The sequence below is a fragment of the Argiope bruennichi genome, chromosome 11 (assembly GCF_947563725.1).
Source record: "Argiope bruennichi chromosome 11, qqArgBrue1.1, whole genome shotgun sequence".
NCBI lineage: Eukaryota > Metazoa > Arthropoda > Arachnida > Araneae > Araneidae > Argiope > Argiope bruennichi.
Window position 1 is genome coordinate 25,396,764 of NC_079161.1, and position 25,553 is coordinate 25,422,316.

General features: G+C 31.8%; 1 protein-coding gene across 1 annotated transcript in view; it reads left to right on the forward strand.

Annotated features, from left to right (window-relative positions):
• The first annotated feature begins 405 nt into the window (after positions 1-405).
• The window catches only part of LOC129956501 (uncharacterized), a 347,055-nt gene continuing 321,907 nt past the window's right edge, over positions 406-25,553 (forward strand). Inside the window, exon 1 of the mRNA XM_056068420.1 lies at positions 406-702. Within this exon, the coding sequence (XP_055924395.1) occupies positions 406-702 (297 nt within the window). The remainder of the gene's footprint in view (positions 703-25,553) is intronic.

A 25,553-nucleotide genomic window follows, 5' to 3' on the forward strand; every position in this document is an offset into this window, starting at 1 on the left:
AAATAAGCATGATTCCAAATTTTATGGAAAACCTTTCAGTGTAATGAAAAAAATATTGATTATATTGCCTAAAACAATCTTATTTTTTAGAGGATATAATAACTTCTGGAAAACACATCACACTCGATTTATAAAAACTTAACTAAAGCTGAAACTCAATTGAATGTATGGAATACTTTACTCACAAGGATATAGAGTACCAAACTATACTTACAATTTCAGACGACAGAATCCATCATGACAGAACAGCTAGACTCTACCTACTATCTGCCAAACGATAAATCCAGTAGTTTCGAAATGTCACACAATCTGAACTTTGAACATATATCCTCCTCAGAGCGTCCAGCGCGGACTGTCACGGACTTTGCAAGACCCTACCTTTGACACCGGGTTCCTATAGGAGCAATGTATCCCAAATTCTCATTGGTGGAGAGAAGCGCATGGGCAGTAGAGTCCCTCAGCAGCGCGCGAAGGGATAACCACCCAGCTGGAATCCGGCAGAGTATCCGGCAGTACAGACCATTTTTAGCTGGGGGTGCAAATCACAGAAAACACCTGTGCATCGGTGTGACAGCAGATCCTGTATCAGCAGACGACTTTCCATTATCGTTTGCCTTCGGAGAAGAGAGTGTCGAGAAGCAAGCTTGGAGGAGTGAGCAAAGGAGAAGAGTTTCATCGCGATCCCGCCGGTATGATCCACAGGTGGGTGCAGCTGAAAGTTTATCATTTATGTTTCTATTTTTAACGCGCCGCCCACCTTGCCTTTAAGCGATTTTGGCTGGGATTGAGTTAGAAATATCAGGGAAGGTTTTTAAACTGGTTTTTAAAGTGTTTTAGCGAAATTTTAGAATCAAATTTTTGAGTTTAAAACGGTTTATATACCAAATTGCAAGCGATATATATATATATATATATATATATATATATATATATATTGCGTCAAGAATACGTTCTTAAATAAAGTTAGATTTTTTTTATAAATAGAGCTCTTAAAATATAATATAACAATAATAATCTTTCTAATTTTATCCCTCAATTTTTTATATTGTTTTGTAAAAACATATATCAAATTGATGATAATATTAAATGATTTTATTATCATTGCTATATAATTAAAATTTTATTGACCGGACAGCATATACATTATAAGGTTTATACAATTAATGAATAATATTATTTTTATGTCAAGGACTTATTATAAATGAATAATTGTTATCTTTTATTAATTATATATGTCGAAAAATATAATTTTTTGATACAAAGGGGCTTGGCTGTCAATTCCGAATTGTTTTGTTTTTCAAATCTTTTCATGTGATGTTAGTTTTAAGACTTGTATCAATGAAAGTAAAACTGGTTTGCATTGGCTTAACGAGTTTGAGTTTGAATGCATGGAGCGAAGTAACATTTTTTGCCTCTTTTTTGCTATCTGTTGCGTAAGAAGTATAAATGGCGTTCGGATTATGGCATTTTTTCCTAGCTTCTTGTTAAATTTGGTCTTGACATAAAATGACTTAAGGCCTTAAAGTTTTTTTTTTCATGATACCTTCAAAGTCAGTGGCATACCTTTATCTTCTCATCATTACGCCACTGGTTTTTTTTAGTAATTATTTTCTTTCACAAGGAATTTTAGAGTATTAAGAAGATCCATAGAAGAATTAAAGTAAAATCTATTCTCAACCCTTTATTCAACATTAGGACTTAATTTGCAAGTTTCGGATTTTTTTTTAAAAAATCTATTATATTTTGAAGAGATAGAATTTCCACTCTAAACGTGATTCAATAACTTATTTTTAAAGCTTCAGAAATAAGCATTTTAGAATTCTATTGGAAAAATGCTTTAAATGACGTAAAAAAATTATATTTTATGTTGAGTTAATATAAATGTAGTGCTGAAAAAATTATGAATTGTAAGCTTTTATACACTCCCCCAGCCTCATTAACTATGCATAGTAAAATAATCTTGAGATATTAACCTTTTAAAAAAGAAAATGAGTGCCATTGTCCTTCAAACAAAATGGAGCGAGTTATGAAGCTATCAATTTCAATATTTTAGACGATCTCAGACCATTTAATTGGTAAACTCAACGAAGATCTGCCAATAAATTCACGGCATTTCTACCATTATTTTGGGCCACCGCTTGAATGGGACAAAATAATTAAATTCAAATTTTCATAATTTGGTCTATTTTAGTCACAGAACAATGAAGCTCTTTCTTTTAAAAATATTAATATGTCAAAAACACTTTACTGAGTATGAAACATAGGATCTGTATAAAAATTTAGAATTTGTATTTTTTAAATAATACATATGAAACGAATTAACATTTCAGTGGTGCAAATCACATTTAAAGAATGATTTAAAATTATAATCAATACTCAAAATCTAATCTTCTGTTAAATTTGGATTTTAGAAACTCTTAAAACGATGACATTATAGCGTTTTAATATAAGAAAAATATAGTACCTTCTTCGATGTGTTAATTTGTGGAAAACAAAGAAAATATGATTTAAATTTTTGACCCTTTAACCTAACTATACAATGACTGAAATAACATAAAATATAAAACATTTTCCCAACTGGAAGTATGAAGCATGGGCAACTCTATGAAATTATCTAATGTGCTACAATTAGAGGGACCATCCTATATAACAGAAATGTTTTAATTTGATATCTAGGTGTAAAGATATTTTAACAAAATTTTATTTTAAGAAAAAAATCTTAAGACATGGATATTTAATAAATACATATGTTTAAATGATATTGTCGTGAAGAGAATACAATTTTAGAAAATAAATTAGTTTACTTTAAAAAGTAAAAAAAAAGATGAAAAAAACAAAAACAAAAAAAAAACATACTCACTATTTCGTTTCAAAGATAAGAATTAAATATATAATTAAACTAACTAAGCTATTGCAATTTCTGGAATTTTTTGATAAATTTTTAATTACTATTTCTAATAAATATTTTTTCTATTTAATTTTTTTGCTTAATAGAGCATGGGGTAATACATTTATTTTAAATGTATTTTAAAATATAAATTTTCTCTCTTCGGACTTTTATTATCTTTATATTTTATACGCTTGGCGCGCGAGTATAAAATAAAGTTGCAGCGATTGCTTATTAATAAAATAGAAGCCTAAATTTCTGACACTTCAATAATTTTAAGAACTATTTTTTTAAAAAAAAATTAAGCCTTTTAGTGAATAATTCTGTATTTTTTTCTATCTCTAATAAATAAAAAGAAATTCATCTGTCATATAAATGCTACTATAGTAAAATGGCAGAGTGAAAATTTCTTTAAAGCAATTCTTAATGTCGTGTATTTTATAAATTTGAGACTGCTACTAATCTGTGACCTCCTATTTGAACTTTAGATTACGGGCATATGAAATCTCAAAGTATACTTTTAAAACGAGAATTCAGTCAGAAAAAATTTTAAATTATTTACACTCTATTCAATAAGATCAATAGTTTCCTTCGACGGCATTTGAGTTTACTGAGTCTGATCTTCCCAAATCTATAATATTAAAGAAAAAGTGTGCCTCTTTTTGAAAGTATTTGTTGGTCATGTAGATATATATATATATAGACCTACTAAATTGGTCAAAAATATTTTGGAGGATGAAAATGTGAATGAATAAAGTAATGTAATCGACAAATTCGAACTCGAGATTTTGACAAATCTCCACCTTCTGGAACTCTCTAAGTCTGAAATAACAGATTTTTCGCTACGTCTACGTTTGAAAAAATCTCAAAAGCTTTTTAAAATAGAAAAAAATAATGGAAATTAGAAGGAATTAGTCACTTTTTCTGCCTCAAAGAGGAAAATTAGAGAAAAAAAATTATTAAAAAAGAAGAACGAAATTTTAAATGATATCTAATTTTTGGAAGTCTACATGTACAAATATAAATGAATCCAATCACTACAAAATACAAAGAGCGAGATAGATAAAATTGTACTTCAATAATTGAAATTTAGTACACAAAATTCATACTTAATTTGTATATTTATGTCAAATTTTAGACTAAATACATTAAGGGGATGACGATCTGACTGTCTGTCTTTTCGCAAAAATATAAAGGCAATGATACATAAAATGCAATTGCTTAAACAAATGAAATTTGATATATAGTCTTATTACTAAAATTGCAACTTTTCATCTAATTTTGATTTCAATCTGGCGAAAAAAGTGCCCAAGATGCATATTGTTACGGATTTACCTCACTACTACCAGTAAGTCTGTAAAGTCAGCTTCGCTTGCAGTGGGTGTATGGTGTGAAAATACAATCAGCAGGCCTCCGTAGAAAGCAACGACGACGTTTATCTAAACACGAAAACACTAACACAAAGACGACGAATATACAGACGACAAATATGCAGGACAGCAAACAGTAACCCACAAGTAGTATTCAACCACAGCACAAAAAGCTGCCAAATAGAATTCAGCAGGAGAGGGGATCATCGGAGCTTCGCTCTATAGTCTCCCTAAACGGCTGAAATTCTTCACTGTCTCCTCGCTTTAGCTGTATCCAACTGCCGACTCACTGCCACACGACTGGCTACTTCACACATGACACGACGCTGCTTCCACAATAGACAACAGGACTCGGCATACAGTTCAGTTCAGCAATAGCTTGGACTCCACACAACGCTGGCACTCCGCCGTTGCTTCGCTATCCTCTCGGAGATTGATACTTGACTATGACTCTAACTATGATTCACTGCAGCTTGAATGGTGGTGGTTAAAGGAGAGCCCGCTTCCTGAGAAGCTATCTCCTGTAGTGGCTAGAAGTGGTAGTAAAGTAACATGGCTTTACATGAATGGCATTGACTTTCTATGGTCCTTGGTGTTAAGTGGTTGAAGTAGCACTGAGAAAATGATTCACTGCAGCTTGAGACTGTCTGTCCTTTTATAGTTTTCGTATGGCGATCCGAGAACCGTCTGGTCCAATCAGGAGTATCTCAGTTCCCATTGGATGGATCGTTAAAATTCTCAAAGTTTCCAGCATTGTCTATTTTGTCACCAAAGCCGCCAAATTCGTCGCCAATCTCTGGGATTACTGGCTCGGCACTCGAACAGCATCCAATACAGATGATTGTAAATTGGTCTTTCCGGTGATAGAACTTACCGTGCTGGGAAGCAACTATACAGGCTTGTAACAATATTTAATTTTCTTAACTATGCTGCGAAGTACAAAATTCTCATACGCGAGATTTAAAAAAAAAATCTGGCTTTCATGATCTTATTCAGGTTCTCCAATTTTTTTGTGAGAGGAGAGGGCGATAATGTCTTTATTAGGGAGTATGCGAGGAAGTTTCGGAGAGACTACTCCAGTTTTTTAAAATATTAAAATAGCCTACCTTCAGAGAGTTGTTCAAAATATAACTTAATTAGGAATTTTTCATCATCAGTGTATTTGTAATAACTGACTTATATAGGTTTTAATCTATTATAAAACAAAAGAAAATATAGCAATTTCATATCAAAGTTTGGCAAAAATTTACGTTTATGCCAACAACTCTATATGCACATATGCTGAAAATATATCTTAAAAGTTTAAAAATTAAAAGTATTGTATCATTTCTCGTATAATGAACTGATTAAAAAACATTTCAACACACTCTTACCAAAACCACCGGAGGGATTGATTAACAAAAGTAAAAGGAAATAAACTGTTTTAAAAATGTTATGGACAAAAAAGTTCAATTCCAAATAAAAAATAAGAAATATTTTAGAATTAATTAAAATTCAAAAGTAATCTCATCATAATGTTAACTTTTTTTGTCAGGAATAAAGAATTAAAATATGAGATTAAAAAAAAATAAACAAATTAAATAAAAACTTTCTTAAAACAGATAAGTCTTTCTTAAAACAGATTTCCCTTCACCTGATAATGCTTTAATAAGCAATGCAGAGTTAACGCATGTATTATTTAGGTATTCAGACGATTCCTAGCCTAGAGACGAAAAATTTCAAAAAATACAAACAAACAGGAAAGTTATTCATTAGTGTTGCCACAAACGGTGTGTCTAAAAATAGAATTAACAAATAATATGCTTTTAAAACTTCTTTGTTGGTTGTTACTTTAGTGTTAATTAAAGCTTTATTTCATCTTTTTTTATTATCATTTCATCATCAAGTACAATATAAAACTTACTACAACGTAATGATAATTTTCATTCAATATTTCAAACAATACTGGCAAAACAAACCTCAAATGTCGTGGATCCGGTGACTCACTATCTACCAATCAAAAAGCGAATAAAATGCAATGCTTATTTAAATGTTCGTAATGTATTTAAAGCTCTTCACGATTATAGGTTACATTTTCCTTTTAACGAATATTCAATAATTTTTACTTCTTGGTAGATTTTCTTTTTTTTTTCTTCTGAAAAGTTTTGAAATCGCTAAAGAATCACGTTTAGTAATTTTTACATGTTCATAATCCATTAATGGAAAGATTTTAATGATTTCTTGTTCGAAAGATACATGAAGAAGTAAATAACCCTAATAACCCGATTTAAAAAGTAACACTGCAATGTTAAGTAAGCTTAATGAGCTAAATGCAGAAAACTAAATAAGTTCTAAAAGAGTTGTTACATAAAAAACCTATTACTTTATTAAAGTTATAAGTAAACTCTCTCTATAGTTTGGAGTTTTTTTAAAGAAATTCTCAGCGTTTTAGAGTCAGGAATTAAAACCAAACTACGATGTTTGCAGGTGATTTGGTATATATAGAGACATTTGTAGTCTTTCAAACTGATCTTCTGTTTTATTAGAATGACCATATCTTCTTAAATATTTGTCGTGGAAATGCACTTTTACCAGATTTGGAATCTTAAAACTATGCACTTTAAAATAAAACAATAAAGTTTTTTTTTCAAAAATTATATTTTTAACGTCGGTCTTAACGCAACCTTAAATAGACGTAAAATGATTTTTGTGCAGTATGAAAAATTTTAATTGAAAAATCTAATTAAAATTTTGAAAAATTCTAATTTAACTAGTACTTCCTACCCAAGAAGTAATTAATCAATCTTAATTATTCTTGGACCAACAACTACTTTGAAGAACGTTTTAAGATATGCGACGATGTTCGGGAGGAATGTTTTCAAAAACGTTCGAAAATAATTATATATTTCAATATTTGCATAAAAAAAGATGAAAAAACATCTATGTATAAACATCTTGCATAAAAAAATGAAAAACATCTAAACATCGCCGAAAAAACATCTATAAAACCAAAATGCACTAGTTAAGTGTCAAAAGTTTATTATAAATTGGAAAACGTTTTTTTTACTATAAGGAGATATGAAGCAAAAATCTTCTAACTTAGAGGTATATCAAAGGATTTACTTAAAATTTTGCAGAGAGTTTGAGAAATATAAAATCTAGATCCCGAATCAAAGAATAAGCTGTATTTCAATCCATTCTTTAAATTTTTAAGTTTGAAATGTTAAATAACCCGAATTTTTCTATTTTTTTTCATTGTGAAGAACTAAAACAACTATAAAATATTTATAAATGAAAAGATTACTTATTTTCTAGTTCAGAAACTACAGAACATATTGAAGAATTATTATTATTCCAAATTTAAACAAAAAATATGCATTTAATTTAAATTTATGAGGTATTTCGTAAGAAAATTTTATCAGTGATTAGAATTTGAGGAAACGGTATCTAAATATGCAAAATAGCATTAAAACCATGCAAATGCAAATATAAAAAATAGACTTAGAAACAAAATTCTAATGGTTTTACAAAGAAACCAGTTAAAACATTAAGAATATTACATAAAAAAATTATAATTTCTCAAAAAATCGCGTTTTTAACATAGTCATCTACCTTAAACAATTTATTACAAAGCAAGTTAAATCGTAGTAATCATCTTATAAACATTATCTTTTAAAATTTGTTAATAATGGAAATGTAAGCCCCACCAGTCTTCTCCAATTTATCTAAAGCAACTTATAGTGACCCCATTTTGGACTAACAGCGCGTCTTGCACTTGCTTGACTTACTTTAAAGGTCATTATTGGGAATCAATTCATCATCCATAAAATAATGACCCGCCATTGTTATAATGCAACTTCAAATTGCGTCCTGGCACCTGAGCGTTCATTTTATGATGAATTATACGAATTTTAAAGTGAGCTCATTCATCGGATAAAATTTTGGAATATCGCTGCCAGGTTAAGCATTCTCTTAATAGCGATGTCATGGACAGATGATGAATTGCGGTACGAAAACGCGTTTTGAAACTGTTTAAATAGAAAGAAGTCAAGCTCGTGGTTTGTTTGTTTTAAGAGGAAATCAAGGACAACGTACTGCTATTGCGAAAAACTAATTGTAGAACAAATTTGTATTTCTGGAGTGTTATATTTAAAATGAAGAGAATTCGGAAGTTTGAAGAAATCATCACTTTTTATGAAGAAAGAAGGAATTATTATTTTTTTACTTTGCTTTATACAAAATATACAGGGTGAGAACAAATGATGGACCCTATTTTAAAATATCATATTTTCGAAACTACTGAAGAATTATTATTATAATAAGCGATACATGCATTTAAAAAGAAATATACCAAGTTTTTTTCATTTACAAATGTTCCATGTGTGACCGACCTTGTTTCACTGCATACATCCAATCTGTAATCCAGTTTGTTCCAGATTTTTTGTAATATCACTCTGTCAATGGTTCTGAATGCTGGACAAATGCGTTTTTTAAGTTCTGGCAATGGTTTCAGCATTGGTGATACATAAACAATGTCTAGTCTCAATGATTTCTTTTTGTGGTATCATGTCAAATTTAACAAACAAAACTAAATACCACAAAATGTTTGAAACGAACTGGATTACAGATTGGATGTATGCAGTGAAACATGGTCGGTCACACATGGAACATTTATAACTGAAAAAAACTTGGTATATTTCTCTTTAAATTCATGCATCACTTATTGTAATATGTGCATTAGTTTCGAAAGTATGAGTTTTTAAAATCCGGTCCATCATTTGTTCTAACCTTGTATTTAAAAAAAAATAGAACTCGAGAATTGAAATTCTTTTCACGTTTCAAATATCCACGAATTTTGGAAATACATCTGGCTGTCTGTTATGAGCATTTGATTTTTATAACTGCAATATTATCTACTGTATCATGATAACGAGTGAACTCTGAATTCATGTGTTTTTATCAAACATTTTAAATTTCCTTATATTATTAGTCCAAAATATTTTTCTTTTGTTTTTCAAAGTTGAAAATCCTTGTAAACTGTTTCCTTTTATTATCATTTCTTATATATTTGTAAATTCTGTGCATAGTTATTTTTGTTTTTTACTTCTGTAAATATTTTGGTTTTTAATAAAATTCTCATAACATGCCCATCAAACCCTTCAATGGTCAGAATGGTTATGGATACGGGGGCATGAGACGGCGTTCTGTTCTGTTCAATCTGTTGTGAGTGTTTTTAGGTAGAAACAACTCTGATTATACGGATGAAATTTGCCACGTGGTCTTTACACCAAATTTGCAAATTTAGTCCAATTTTGATCAAAATTCATTTAGAGGAAGTCTGTCTGTCTTAGTTCTCCGAAAGTAGGAGAACAGGGTGACTACAAAATGTAAAGAAACTAGATAAAGAAATTTTAGTATATAGAATACGCAATTAAAGAGTAGACATGTTTCAAATTTTGAACCGAATCTCTCTTATGGTTGAGTGCCTCTCTATCTGTATTTTAAATACCTGTAAATGCTCTCATTCAAAAATACAATGACTTAGATAAATTAAATTTAGAATACAGTTTTAGCGTCTAATATATAAATATTTATCAAATTTTGAACAATCACTGTCTAAGGGTTGACCGCTTTTCGATTTGTTCATTATCATTTGTATAAACGCATGAGAATGGCAAAATTACTTAGATAACTGAAATTTTGAATGTGTGGTGAAAAGCTTATAAGCCAGTTAATAGCTACGCTACAGGGGCATTTGTATTGTGGTCATGTTACTGGGATGCAAACCACAAGGTCCCATTTTCTACCCTCGCTCATCACAAACCGCCGCATTGGTGACCCGGACGTGATCCTTTAACCTTCGTACAGCTATTGTGGCGCCATCTACCCACAGCAAACCAAAGTCGTCAGACTCACTTGACGCAGCAACACAAAAAGGCCGCAGCAACACAAAGTCGTCAGACTCACTTGACGCAGTAGCAACAACCACTCACCCACATACGCTTGGCGTTACTCAAATGGGTACAGGCACATCAGAATCAACAGCTAAAATATATCACCACTCTACAGCCATATCGTTCGTCTTACCTACGACTCACTGGAGAGAGGGTCTGTGGTGAAAAGCTTGTAAGCCAGTTAACAGCTACGCTACAGGTGCAACTGCTTTTGTATTGTGGTCATGTTACTGGGCTGCAAACCACAAGGTCCCATGTTCTATCCTCGCTCATCACAAACCGCCACATGTGCTACCTTGTTACTAAAATTATTATTATGCCCCAAATTTTTCCAACTCACCGGGGGAGGGAAAAGAAAATTGAGGACGAGAAGCGTTCGGTATTGTGGCTGGTTCTCGGCCCCGTGCTATGTACAGAATGAAGAAGGGGCACGCTATCTCCCAGCGATGACTTGACATACTTCTCATGGGAAGGGCTGTGCCGTGGCCGGTGATGGCCCTTAGGATTCAACCACAGTTCTCGCCAGTGTTGCTGTTATAGCGGTCCTTTCATTCAAGTTTTCCTGTGTGCCTTCCGGCCTGTCGGAGTAATCAATTAGTGGTGACAACAAATGTTGTCTTCGTTTTTGCCGGAAAAAAAAGTCATACATAGCGCATATTTGATTTTTTACCATTCTAATACTATGAAGCATAGAATGCTTACATGAGGGGCTGTAAAAATAAAAATCTGAGCACTACTGGATTTTATGACTTTTGTTAAAATTTTGTGAGGGGAATAACATCTTAATTAGGAAGATGCTGAAATGTTTCAGAGAGTCCTCTCCCTTTAGATATGTATATGCTGCAGTGTAAATATAATGATTTCATTTTTGAATGTGGGAAAGTTATTATTCGAAAGAAATTATAACTTAACTTAAACTTAAATTATAACTTAAATTGTCAAGATAGGAATTGTCTTTTAACATTTCCGTAAAGATTTCAAATTTAATTACGATTCTATGAATAGTTTATATTTGAATAAATAATTTAATAGAATTAAATTAGAATTCTTATCAATTATTCTTATTAGAATTAGAATTAAAAAATATTTTAAAATGAAATTTTTCTGGGATAATTAATTAGAATCAAAGATTCAATATTACGTTGCTAAGTTAAACTTTGTCCTTTAACATTTCAGTTAAAATTTTTATTTTGATGAGCATTTCATGAGATGCTTACAGCAGAATAAAAAACTTACTAAAATCAAATTAGAATTAATTTAAATTTAATTTTAGCAGTAATTAGAATTATATTAGATTTTAACTACCGTTGATTAAAATAGAGAGACAAAATTATTGTAAAATTAATTAAAATCGAAAAGTTACTAGACTCAAATTAGAATTAGATTCAGCTTTATTCCAATTACAATGAAAAAGGATTATATTTAAATTCTAATTACTTAAAATAAAATATTTTTAAGAATTATTTAAAATTGAAAATTTACCAGAAAAAGTAATTAGACTCAAACTGTAATTAGAACTCAATACTGTCAATTATTGTATACTCAATACTGGCTTTGACCCTTGATATTTCAGTTAATATTTTAAATTAAAACATTGCATTATGAACGATTTACAAAAGAATCCAATTAGAATTAAATTCAGTTTAGTTCTAAATAGAATTTATCTTAAATAGATTCTTATCATTTTTAGTTAGAATCAAAGATTAATAAACTTATACTGCTTCGACCCTTTACCCAAGACCCCTTTCCTTTATTCTATAAGGTTTCAATTAACATTCTCATTTTTATTGCCTTTTTATCGGCGCTTTAAAAAGAATTAAAAATTAACAAAACTCTTTGAAATCAGACGATAATTTAAAACTAATTCATAATACTCAATGTTTAAAGAGAAAACATTTATACAAGACGAATGAGTACAAATAGGTAATTGATTCCTTTTTATTATTTTCTGCAGATAATTTCAATTCTTAAGGATACTACATTTCTGAATAATTCCAGAAAATATTCGAGTTAATTTAGTATCAACATAATTATATTTCATCGAAGATTCGACGGTTAATTAATTCTTGTCCTATGTCACTGAAATTGCAAAAATACGAAACGTGTTTACCAGTCTGAAACTTGTGCGATGATAGCGATAATTTTGTTAACTAAATTAATTGGTTACTGAAGTGTTGTAACATAATATTAGATACTTTACTTAGCTTCAGCATTAAGTAGATATAGTTTCTAGAATCGTATACTGAAAGCAGAATAATTGGAAACCAAGACATTATTTATATCTTAATTAAGTATTTAGAACAGATATAAATAAATAGATTCCAAACATCATTTCAAAATTAAAAAATTAATATTTTTAATAATGCATATATATATATTTTAAATTTTTATTTATTTTTTAAAAAATATTTTAAGCATATTTTACAACAATATAACTGATTGTTGAAATGAAAGTCAAACTTGTTTTTCGTTATTGCTGTTAATATTTTATCTTGAAGTTTTTTTTCTTTATTTTTGGTGATCAAAATATGAAGATTCAACTGTTGAGTAAATTCAATTTAAGATATTTTTCCAAAAAAAATTTTGAAAATTTATTGTAAAGTCCTAAAATTAACATAAGATTTGAATTTGGTGCGATTCGTGCAATAAAGTGTCGGCAACCCTATTAAAAAACATTTGACAGCTGATAGTTTAGGATTAGGCGAAATGGAACGTTACTCGATAGAACAACGTGTTTTCCTTGTTGAACAATATCTTAAAAATAATGAATGCCTGGCTACCACAATTCGAAAATTTGAGAATTGGCTTCCTAGATCGAGTGATTTAACACCAATGTATTTCTTTTTATGGGGTTATTTGAAGTCTAAAGGTTTATGCCAAGTCCACAAGCACATGTTCATTGAAGGAGAAAATTCAATGAAATTCAGTCACATTTATGCAAAACGATCATGAAAAATTTCGACAAAAGAGTGCGTATGTACCAGTAAAGCTGAGGAGGCCATTTGCCCCATGTGTTATTCCATACATAACCCTATCCTGTGTACTTTACGAATCATTAAAAATCTAAAAATTTAAAGGAAAAAAATTGTTTTTTTTTTATTTAATTCAAATATTGCATTAACGCGTTTATGTATCGTGTAATGTTCTATTTTTACTAATCCTAAACTATCAGCTGTCAAATGATTTTTTAATAGGATTGTTAACACTTTACTGCCCGAATAGTGGCAAATTCATATCTTGCGTCAATTGTGGGATATTCTTTAATTATACTGAAGGCGTAGCTTCAAAATCAAATAGCGGTGAAAATATTAAAAAATGTTTCGATTTTTAAACACTGCTTCTTTTCCTAAGGTACAATACAGTATACAGAGAAAGAGAGAAAATGCATCTTTGTAAATGCATAGCACAATAGATAGAACGGTATAAGGTACCTAAAATAATATGAATTATATATCTAGCAAAATTTGATGTTTAATATTATTTTTTGAGGAAAAAATCATTAAGAACAAGTTACATAAAATATTTATTTGAAATTTTAGCTGCCATTAATCTCGATGAACCATCTGGTGGTGAAAGACGACAAGTAAATAATTAAAATTAAATAAAAAGAAAATGAAATTCTGACTTCTAAAATATTAAATTTTATTTTACTTTAAATTCTTTGGATGGGTTTACTGCAAAGTTCGTTATGAATTTAGAATTATGTTTTTCAGACAAAATCTCTTATTTGTACTCAAAAACTTTTCTGCCGATACTTTTTTTATTAATATTAACAATAAATCCGAAGAAATTCTTTTCTAGATATTATCCTGATCAGTTGATAGTAATAGGACGAGCCCTGCTATAGACACAGAATGTCATAAATCTAATTATAGATTAACATTTACTGACCAATACTTATCCTTTCATATGATGGTTGAGCTATGATAGCTTAATTATAATAATTTACATATCCACATGCACAAAGACAGACTTCCTGGGCAGGACTTTTGTCCAAAATTTGATAAAAATCTTTAAATATGAAAAATTTCTATTAAATTCCTTCAGTCTAGTCAACGCGTTTGGGAGTTATTATCTACCGACCGACATATATTATTTCAAACCAGTGATCTTCCAAAACTTTTATCGCATACTCTCTAATAAAGGTGTCCTCTCCCATCCACCCCCTTTTTGGACCCTAGAAGACAGAAAATGCTTTGTTTGCCATTGGCTTACAATAGATAAGAAATATTAATCTTTAGCGTGAATTTAGCATTTTTACTGAATTTATCGTATGATCCTTGGCGTATAATTTGGCGATTAATCCTTAGCTTGTGATCAAAAGTATCCAAAAATCAAATTTGACCATCAGGTGCGTTTTTCCCAACTGACTGAAACAAAATCTGACATAAAACTACGCTTAAAGTCACAAAAATCCCGTGCCAAATTTCATATGTTTAAGTCATTGCGTTTTTGAATTACCGCGTTTACATGTTTCTGAAAGACCGACAGATGGTCAACCCACTGTGGGATTTCGATCAAAATTTACTTGGGGTCTCTACTAGAGATGTTAAATCTGGGTACCGAATCTTATCTATATAGCTCTCTTCATTTTGTAGTTATAATGTTAACATACAATCAAACAGCAGGATAAACAGATTCCCCCTGAATGGATTTTACTCAAAATTTGTGGTGTGGTGTGGTGTGGAGAGGGGAGTGCCAGCTCAGGTGTCGTCCTCGTCATCTGACCGCGGTTCAAAATGACGAGGTCCGTCCCAAAATAGCCCTAGTGTTGCTTCAAACGGGACGTTAATATAACCAAAGCAAAGCAAGCAAGTACTCAAAATTTGATTGAAATCTGAAAATTTGGTGTAAAGACCATATACCAAATTTCATCTCCCTAGCGGAAAGCATTTTTGAGTAATCTTTGTCACAGACAGACAGACAAACAGGCGGACGGACATTTTACAAAAAATGTATTTTGGAATTCAGGGAAATCTAAAGCGTAGAATTTCGTCAGAATTACGGATTGAAATTTTTTTGAAGATTATAATATTTTCTCTATTCTTCATATGCGAGAATGTAAAAAAGTATTTTAGGAGTCTGAAAGAGCTGAAACTTGAAGATTCATAAAAATCTCGTGTTCGTATCTTTTGACGATTACACACTTTTTCTATCAGTATTTCTTAAGCGAAGGAAAAAAATAGAAATAATAAATAAATAAATAAAACCAGGGTGAATGATCTCTCTGAAACTTTCACTCATACTCTCTAATAAAGGTTGTTATTCTAGAGAGGGCCTTGTATGGTATTGGCTTAAAATAATATATTAATCTCTGATGTGAATATGGTATTTTTACTGAATCTATTGTGTTACCGTTGGCGAATTATTTGGCGATTAAACAAAATTTATGATATTTAGGTCATCGCGTCTTTCATTTATCATCTTTTATATGTTTCCGAAAGCATAGACTGACAGACGGACAATGCCTTGTTGGATTTGGATTAAGATATTAAAGATGTATAGTCTATAGATGCTGTTTCTGTGTGTCTAATTTTATGTAACTGGCTCTTCTCTATTCGAACAATAGGACAGACAGATTCTATGTGCTGCTCTCCTTGTGATCCTGCTCAAAATTTGTTAGAAATCTGCAAATTTGGTCTAAGTACGATATAACAGATTTCTTCCGCCCAGCTCAAAGAATTTTTGAGTTCTCATAGACAAACATATGTACATTTTCCAAAACTGTTATTTTTTTTTCCTGGCTTGTGAAGGTCTAAAACGCAGGGATTCGTCGAAATCTGGAGTTCGGATTTTTTGATGCTTTCTATACTTTCTACGAGAAAGTAAAAATAATAGATTTTTCTTTTATAAATCATGCACAACTCATAAAAAAATAATTCCCTGAATTATCTTGCACTCTGAAATACATGACGTCATCAATGGATGCTACGCAACAAATCAGATTGGAGAAAACGCACTTTTATCAACTTTGATTGTTTCTTTAATTCCTCTCAATGCTATCATCAAACCACACCTGTTGTTAAAAGCCGAAAAAGGGTGGTGGGGGAATCAGCCTTCGCAAACAGCAACCGTGACGTCTTCCGGTGTTATTTGACCTACCGAAATCGATTTGAGGTCCCTTTTCAGCGGCAATTGCCCGTTTCTCAGCCAATTGTGGACGCCAAGTTCAGTTTGCGAAGCTATTACATCGATTCGACTCTGTGTTATTTCGAGATTCAAAAGTGCCGGAAAAGATCTTTAAAACGAATCTTTTTGAGACTTGTATAGGAAGGAAAAGACTAGCAGTATTGCATATGGTAAATAAAGTTGTTTTTACTTTTTCGTATGTGAAATATTTAGGGAGAAAGTATTGTGATCGTCAGAAAATTTTAACTCCACATTTTTATAAATCTTTTTCTGATAACTACGAGTCCAAAAAAACATTTTTGAAATTATCTTTTCCATTATTTTGCTTTTCTGCCAGAGAATACGTTAGTTCAATACATTCATTGAGCTTGTGCGATGAAATTGTACGTTGCTTTAACAAGAAATTTGTAAATTTTAAAAAAATTAAAATTTGGATGAATTCCATCGAAACGCAGTCTGTTTATTTGTCTTTAATAAAATGTAAACTTTTACAAACATTTTCTCAAAAGTGCAAAGATGTATATACAGGATGATCAGTAAAGTTCTTTTAAACCCTTTCAATTCAATACGACGTTTCAGATAACCAGGGAAATAACGTGTGTTTATAGTAAATTTATGCTTAATTTATGAACACAGATCACAAGGCTCCTAATGGCAAAATAAGGAAGTTACAAAAATAATTCAAATCCAGCAGGAATGATATCCCAAACTTTCTCGCATGCATTCTAATAAAGGAGTTATTTCAGAGAACGCCTTGCATAGCATTCAAACGCCTGGCAGAGAACGCCTTGCATGGCAATTTCAAAATATCAACCTTTGGCATGAATTTAGTATTTTTATTGAATCTGTCGTGTTATTCTTGGCGAGTTATTTGGCGATTAATACCAGGCATGTGGCTAAAAGTATCCTAAAATTGAAGTTGTGCTTTAGACTCTTTTTAAGCACCCGTTGAAACAAAAATGTGACACAAAGCTATACGTGTGGTTATAAAATCCGATATAACGATTTGACGATTGCGGGAAAGTAAAAATAAAGGAGATTAGTCAAAAAGTCCAGTTAGAAAAATATTCATTATATCGAATAATCGAAGAAGTTTCATGGAGTTATTTGTAAAATTTGCGGAATATTTGCTAGTTAAATTATGAACTTCCCGTGACATGAAAAAGGTTTCGCCCAAAAATTGAAAAATATGTCAAATCTCTCATTCCCCCTCCCCTAGAGTGGGGTTTTCAATTTTTTAAAAACTATTTTTATTTACTTATTTCGTTGCATAAATTTCATTTCGCCACTGTTTAGCTCTGAAAAACGGTATGAAAGTTCCATTTTAATGGTTAAACAAACAAACAAAAAATGTTTTTCCATTTTAGACACACCAGGGTTGTTTGCGATTGAAATTCACAATTTCAATCCCAAATATATCCAACAATTTTACAGATAATTCTGTGAATTATCATTTCCAGATGCATGCAAAATCACAGACCGATAGACGATCAGTCCATTGATAACCTCGGTACAAAATTTAATACAGATTTACACTGTGCATAAAATTTTATCCGTTCGAATTCGTTTCACTTTGCTGTTATCGTGTTAACTTGTGTTCAAACAACCGAATAGGTAAAATTCCCCTGAATGGAAATTGTTCCAAATTTTATGGAAGCCTATCAATTTTACGTTAAGTTCACTCGCCAAATGTTATCCATCTAGCTCATAGCGTTTTGGAGTTATCCCACAGATAGACAGGCATTATTTCAAAATGCGTTTTTTGAAATATGGGAGATCTGAAACATAGAAATTCGTCAGAATCTTGAATTCGATTTTTTTTTTCTGATTACACTGCTTTCCTAATGCGTCGTCTAAGAAAAAGTAAAAAGATACTGTAAATTATTAACATAATTTAAATGTAAGCAGGAAATTGAATTTAACTTGCCGTAATAACGCTATGATACAATTCAAACAGTTTCATTGCTCCATTAAGCCCTTAAATGTTAAAAAATAATGAGACAAAAACATTCTTTCTAGGAACTTTCACTCGAGAAAAGAATGTAATTCGAAAGCGCCGTTATTTGTATTAGATTTATTGCTCTGAGTTCATTATTTTCAATTTTGTCAAAAAGCAAGCTGAAAACTTTTAAAATTTAGACGGATCCATTCCATATCATTAGTTTAATAGTCAGAAAAAACCGGCGGGAGTGGTTTTCCAACACATTATCACAGACTCTCTAATAAAGGTGTTATACCAAAGAATGCCCTGCATGGCAATGAGTACAATAGTTACGAAATATTAATCTGTGGCGTAAATTTAGTATCTTTACTAAATCCATCGTGCCATCTTTGACGAAATATTTGGCTATTACGCTTTGACATGCAATTAATAACATCCGGAAATCGAATCTGTATTTTAGATGAGGTTTTCCCCAATCGATTGAAACAAAAATTTGTTAAAAAGCTACACTTGTAGTCATTATGTTTTTGAATTATTGCGTTTGTATGTTTCTGAACGTACAGACCGAGAGACGGTCAACCCCTTATTGGTTTGGTTCATAATTTGTCAGGTGTCTACACTACAGGTGTTAAATGTGCCCAATTTTATCCATGTAGCTCTCTTCGTTTTGTAGTTTTCATGTTAATGATATTCGATCAGCCTGACAGACAGAACTTCCTCTGGACGGATTTTACTCAAAATTTGACAGAAATCTGCAAATATGGTGTAAAATCCTGATACCAAATCTCTGTCTACTAGATCAAACTGTTTTTGAGTTAACTCGGACACAGACAGACAGATGGACATTTTCCAAAAACGTGTTTTTCAAATTCAGGAAGATCTAAAGCGTGGAGATTCGTCAAAATCTCGAGTTCGAATTTTTTGTAGATTATTATACCTTTCCTACGTATGCGATAAGTCATATCACTGACTCTGGGACCCGACCGAAGGCACACGGATAATAAATACTGAATGACCGGACCGCCGCAACAGCAACACTGGCGGGAACTGTGGTTGAGTCCTAAGGGCCTTCACCGGTCATGGTACAATCTTTCCCGAAGGAAGTACGTCCCGTCATCGATGGAAAGAGCCAGATCCCCCACCATTTTGTGTACCCTCCAGGGTAGAAAGTTCCAACCACCATACCGGAAGCATCTCATACTCTTTTCGAGGTGCCTTCCCCGGGAGTCTACGTATAGGAGAAAGTAAAAACAAGATTGTGAGAGAATAAGTTGACACCAGTTACTAGTTTTTAACAAAAAATTCTTTTACATGGGGGATGATTAACGCAATGTATGCATAGGGGAAGAGATAGAAGGTACTCAAGAATAAAATGACTAATCAAAAGATAGGAGGGAAAATGAAAGTTAAATAGCACCGACTACTGAATAAAACCAGAGGGCGCTACGTGATCTGTTGTATACTCGAATGGAATGAACATTTAATGGGGGCGGTAATTACCCCAGTGGGATGATGTGTCCTACTGATTATTTGTAATTCCCCTTCTCTTGGCCGTAACAACAAATCTGAATTGCCCGAAATAACAGAGTTTGGCTACTGTATCGCATACATGTGTCCCAATCATGGGGATTTAGTAAGACGATCACGTACAAATTGGGAGCTCTTTTTTCTTTCGTCCATCCCGTTGTTTTGGCTTTATACATGCCTACCTTATCTTCCGATTGCTCAAGAGGTAGAGTTTAGTTTACTTTTTCTCTCTGCGATATTAAGCGCAATGTAATTAATTGTTTTCTGTCAGTCCCTGGTTATTATTTGCTCTTTCTACTTTCTAGTTTATGTAGTATTATGAAGGTATTGTAGTTGTCTAAAAATTCGAACTCGAGATTTTGACGAATCTCCGCGTTTCCGATATCCGTGTGTTCGAAAAAACACATTTTTGGAAATATTCGTCTCTCTGTCTGTGATAAAAATAACTGAATAACGCTTTGAGCTAGACGATTGGAATTTGGTATATGGCCTTTATAACAAATTTGCAGGTTTATATGAAATTTTAAGTAAAATCTGTTCAGAGAAAGTTGCGGCTGTTCGAATATGATAACTACAAAACGAAGAGAGCTAGAGCGATAAAATTCGAAATACAGATTTAACATCTATAGTGTAAACACCTACCAAATTTTGAGTGAAATCCAACAAACGGTTAGCTGTCTGTCGGTATGTACTTTCAGATACAAGTAAACGCGATATATCAAAAACATATTTTTTAATATCAAATTTATGTATGGGAATTTGTGACTACAAGTGTAGCTTTCCCATTTTTGCTTCAATCGGCCGAGAAAAACATGTCTAAAGCACAAATCCGACTTTCGGATACTATTAATCACATGGCAGGGATTAATCGCCAAAAACTCGCCAAGCACGCCACGATCGATTCAGTAAAAACGCTAAATACGTATCAAGAGTTAATATTTCCTAATTATTGTACTGCAATTCGTTCTTTGGCATGGTAAGTTTATTAGATAATATGCAAGAAAGTTGTGAGGAGATTACTCCGGCTGATTATAGTATGAAGCTTAAAGAAAATATGTATGAAATAAAGAAAAGGAATATATATTCCTAATATCTATTTTAATATTACATGATTATGTTGAATTTTTGTCACATGAGGAGCCCGACATGTTTCCTTTCAATGCTTCCCTTCAAATTTCCACTCCACATCATCCTGACGACGCAGACCTTAATACATTTAACACGCATTAGGCTTTCTTGCTGGATGAGGCTTTTTAGAAGAATGGGGTTTCGAATTTATATACCTACCGTTCCATATCCAAAGTTCTATCACCATCTTTATTTAATGAATTATCCCAGACCAAGCTCTTTAAATTCCCATTCTGTTGTATAAAACCGGGGATAATCATGTATTATGACGTATATTACAATATGGGGGCATTTTCGGAGCTGTAATCACCTCCAAGGGATGGAGTATCCCTCTTGAGTGTTCATTACATCCTCATGCCCCGCTCGTAACAACAGATCTTAACTGCTTGGAAAAGAAGGCTTCAGTTTCTCATACTGCATACATGTGTCCTAATCAAAGGATCTCAGTATGACGATCACGAACTCCAACTGGATACGTTTCTCTTATCTAGCTGCGTTTTGTAAATTTGCTGCTTGAGATAATAAATGTGTATGAGGCAGGATTTCGTGTTTCTCCCCTGTCGAATATTGAATGTAGCCTTTTTTTTTATTAGATTATTTTTTTTTTATTTTTGTAAGCGAAATGAATTAATTTCAATGCGAAAATAATATTTAATCAGAATAATATTAGTATTTGTATAAAGAGTGTCCCAAAATTAATTCAAGATTTGTATTTGCCATCATTCGAGCAGTATAGTGTTAGTAATCCTATTAAAAATACCATTTGACAGCTGATGGTTTAGGGTTAGTAAAAATGGACTGTTACACGATAGAACAACAATGTGTTAACGCAAGATTTGAATTAAATAAAAAAAAACATGACTTTTTTTCTTTAATTTTTTTAACATTTTTATTGAATCGTAAAGTACACAGGATAGAGTTATGTATGGAATAGCACATAGGGCAAATGGTCACCACGGCTTTGCTGGCACATACGCACTCTTTTGTCAAGATTTTCCAAGACCGTTTTGCATAAACGTGGCTGAATTTCATTGATGCAGCTCCTTCAATGCATAGAGTTTTAACTTCAAATAACTCCATAAAAAGAAATGCAATGTTATAAAATCAAACGATCTGGGGGTGTCAATTCTCAAAGTTTTAAATTGATTGACATTATAGTTAGTTGGGGTAATTCCGATTGAACTAAGGGGTGTATTGAGTTTGACAGTACACGTTCAATAAATCCTTGCCGAAAAATTCATAAAGCTTGTCTTTACTCCACAAGTACTCAACTGCATCGCATATACACCAGTATTATATACAGGATGCAACTTTGTATAGATATCGAAGAATGTGTTATTATTTTCCGATCATGCCCTTTTAGTAATCTTTTGTAATATTATATTTTCTCTGAAAACTGGAACGAAAATTTCGCTCGAATATTGGTAAGAGATACGAAAAAATAGTCTAATTCAATAAATTTGCCTTCCAATGTATCAGATATGTTTACAGATAGAAGCATAAACATCTATTTGTGTCCTTATAGATGAAACAAGAAAAATATTCTACTCATTGACACTTTTTTTGCTATGGGGGCGGTAAAATGTTTTCTTGCCTTCATTCTCTACATAAGTCATTCACTAGAGAATCAAATCTCTATTCTCTACATAAGTCAAAGTATTTCCATATATTTGGATAACTTATTTGACGGAATTTTGCAATTGGAAGTATAAATCTAAATTAGAAGTATAAATCTACAGATTAGAAAGCAAAAGTTTGTTCCACTCTTTTGGGATACCCTGTATATAGGAAACAAATCTACTGGTAAACGATGTGTGGTAGATAGGAAATAGTATAAAACTTATATACTGATATAACACATTCACTAATAAGGAAAAGCATACACACATAATATACTGATATAACACATTCACTAATAAGGAAAATCATACACACATAATATAATGATATAACACATTCACTAATAAGGAAAAGCATACACACATAATAAATATACTGATATAACACATTGGCCATACTAATAAGGGAAAGTTTTTCTGGTATAACACAGCTACCAACCGAAATTTACATCTAACACATGCATTCTTATGCTTCGGAAGTGAATAAATTGGTACAGTATATGCAACAGAATGTATGATTAGTTGTAAGCAATTATTTTCAAATAAGTGAAAAAAATATGGCTTCTTTATAAGTTAATTAATACAAGTTAGTGCAAAATTTAGTAAATTTCCGAACCATGTTATGATAAGAAGTGGCAGATGTTAACTTGAGCTTCCTTTCCTCATTCTACTGAATTCTTTTTATTTAATTTTTTTTAATTCGAGATTTCTTAAATTCCAGACATTTCTCAATTAACGGGAAAAGCATACAAAGTACTTCCTATAACCAGCGGCAGCTGTCTCCAGAAAACTTTCTCGAACATTCTCTAATAAACTTGTTATACCAGTGGACGCCTTGCATGGCATTGGCGCCCAATAGTTGCGAAATATTAACTTTTGGCGCGAATTTGGCATTTCTACTGAGCCTATCGTGTCATCCTTGGAGAGCTATTTGGCGATTCATCCCTGACCTGCTTAATAATATCCAAAAATCAAATTTGTATTTGAGCACGTTTTTCTCAGTCGATTGAAACAAAAAAAATTGACACAAAACTACACGTTGTCACAAGTCGCAAAATCAAATTTGATATATTTATGTCATTGCGTTTTCGAATTTTCGTTTTTACTTATTTCTGAAAGTACGGACCGACAGACGGGGAACTTGTAGTTTCGATTTGGCACAAAGTTTGACTCTTTAATAGTTAAATATGTGTGTGGAATTTCATATATCTAGCTCTCTTCGTTTTGCAGTTAGCGTGTTATCTTATATTCGAACAGATTTTACTAAATTATTCCACTGAACAGATTTTACTAAAATTTGACAGAAATCTTCTACAAATTTAGTATAAAGACCATATGCCAAATGTCAACAGTTTAGCTCAAATCGTTTTGAGTTATCTTTGTCACAGACAGACAGACATTTTCTAAAATTGTAGTTTCTAGTTACTACGATTACTGCACTTTCTCTTTACTACTTATATGAAACCCCCGGGGGGCACCTCGAAATGAGGATGAGATGCTTTCGGCATGGTGGTTGGATCTCGCCACCTTGGAGGGTACACTAATAGGGGGGGGGTCTGAGTCCTTCCATTGATGACGGAACGTACTTCTTTCGGGGAGGGGGGGTCTGAGTCCTTCCATTGATGACGGAACGTACTTCTTTCGGGGAGGGGGGGTCTGAGTCCTTCCATTGATGACGGAACGTACTTCTTTCGGGGAGGGGGGGTCTGAGTCCTTCCATTGATGACGGAACGTACTTCTTTCGGGGAGGGTTGTACCGTGGCCGGTGACGGTCCTTAGGACTCAACCACAGTTCCCGCCAATGTTGCTGTTGCGGCGGTCCGGTCATTCAGTTTTTATGGTTTAAATCCGTGTGCCTTCGTGGCGAGTTGGAGAGTTAGATGGCTGACTTACTACTTATATGAGAAAGTAAAAATGATTATTTTGTCTAATGAAATTTTATTTATCTGATGATCTTCAGAATTGTCCAGTAGCAGCGGTATGCTTTTTGCTATTTTCTCAAAAATATTTTCAATCTTTTATTAAAGGATCAAAAATTTAAATTGAATCTTTAATTAATTAAAAATTAAATGGAAATTTGACATTTCTGCATTGTCTGTCACCAAAAAAATGGAAAAATTATCAGTTGGAAATACTACTATAAAAACAATTATAATGTATTTCAAGAATGTAATATAATATAATTAAAATGTATTTAAAAAGCACTACTAGAAAATATCATCCATGTATTAAAAAACAATACAGAGTGTTAGAAAAAAAATTCTATTAAAAAAAAAAGACAACTTTGAAAAAAGAAAAAAAAAAGTTGTGAAAAAGAGAATTAAAAAGAAATTTAATGAGAACCTGGGGATTTTTTTTTTATCATTGCACCACTTGTCAACATGTTAGCAATCTTTTTCTAAAGAACAATAAAAAAAAAGTCACCATAGATATTTGTTATTTAGTTTGAATAAGATAAAAAAATAGACCGAAATGTGAAGACAGATTAGTTTTCAGTTTGTTTTTGATGCTATAGTTTTAAGTTTCAGGTTTGTATGTATACTTTTGTCAATTTGCAAAAACACATGGTTTAAATATTTTGTTCATTTATCTCTAGTTTTAATATATGATACTTTTTGTTGAGTCAATTCTTCCAAGGTATTATTTTTTTACATACTATTATTTTATTCCTTATTAATTTTCGTTTCGCAATCTATTGTTTTTTATTGTTATCTTTTCGCACTTTATTGTTTTTATAAAAGCTTATTTTATTTTTTATTCATATTTTTTTCTTTTATATGGATGATTACTTAATTCCTTTCTGTAATTTATGGTTTCTTTTTTTAATTTTAATTATTTTATCATTTTATTTTAAAGTATTATGAGATTTTACGAGCGATTGTTATTTTGTTTATTAGATTCTCCACCAGATGGGACTTCTCATTAATAGTCAAATTTTTATTAAAATTAATCAATTAACTGAATATTAAATTTCGAAAACATTGAAATAATGTATTCTAACATGCAACTGTGCCAAAT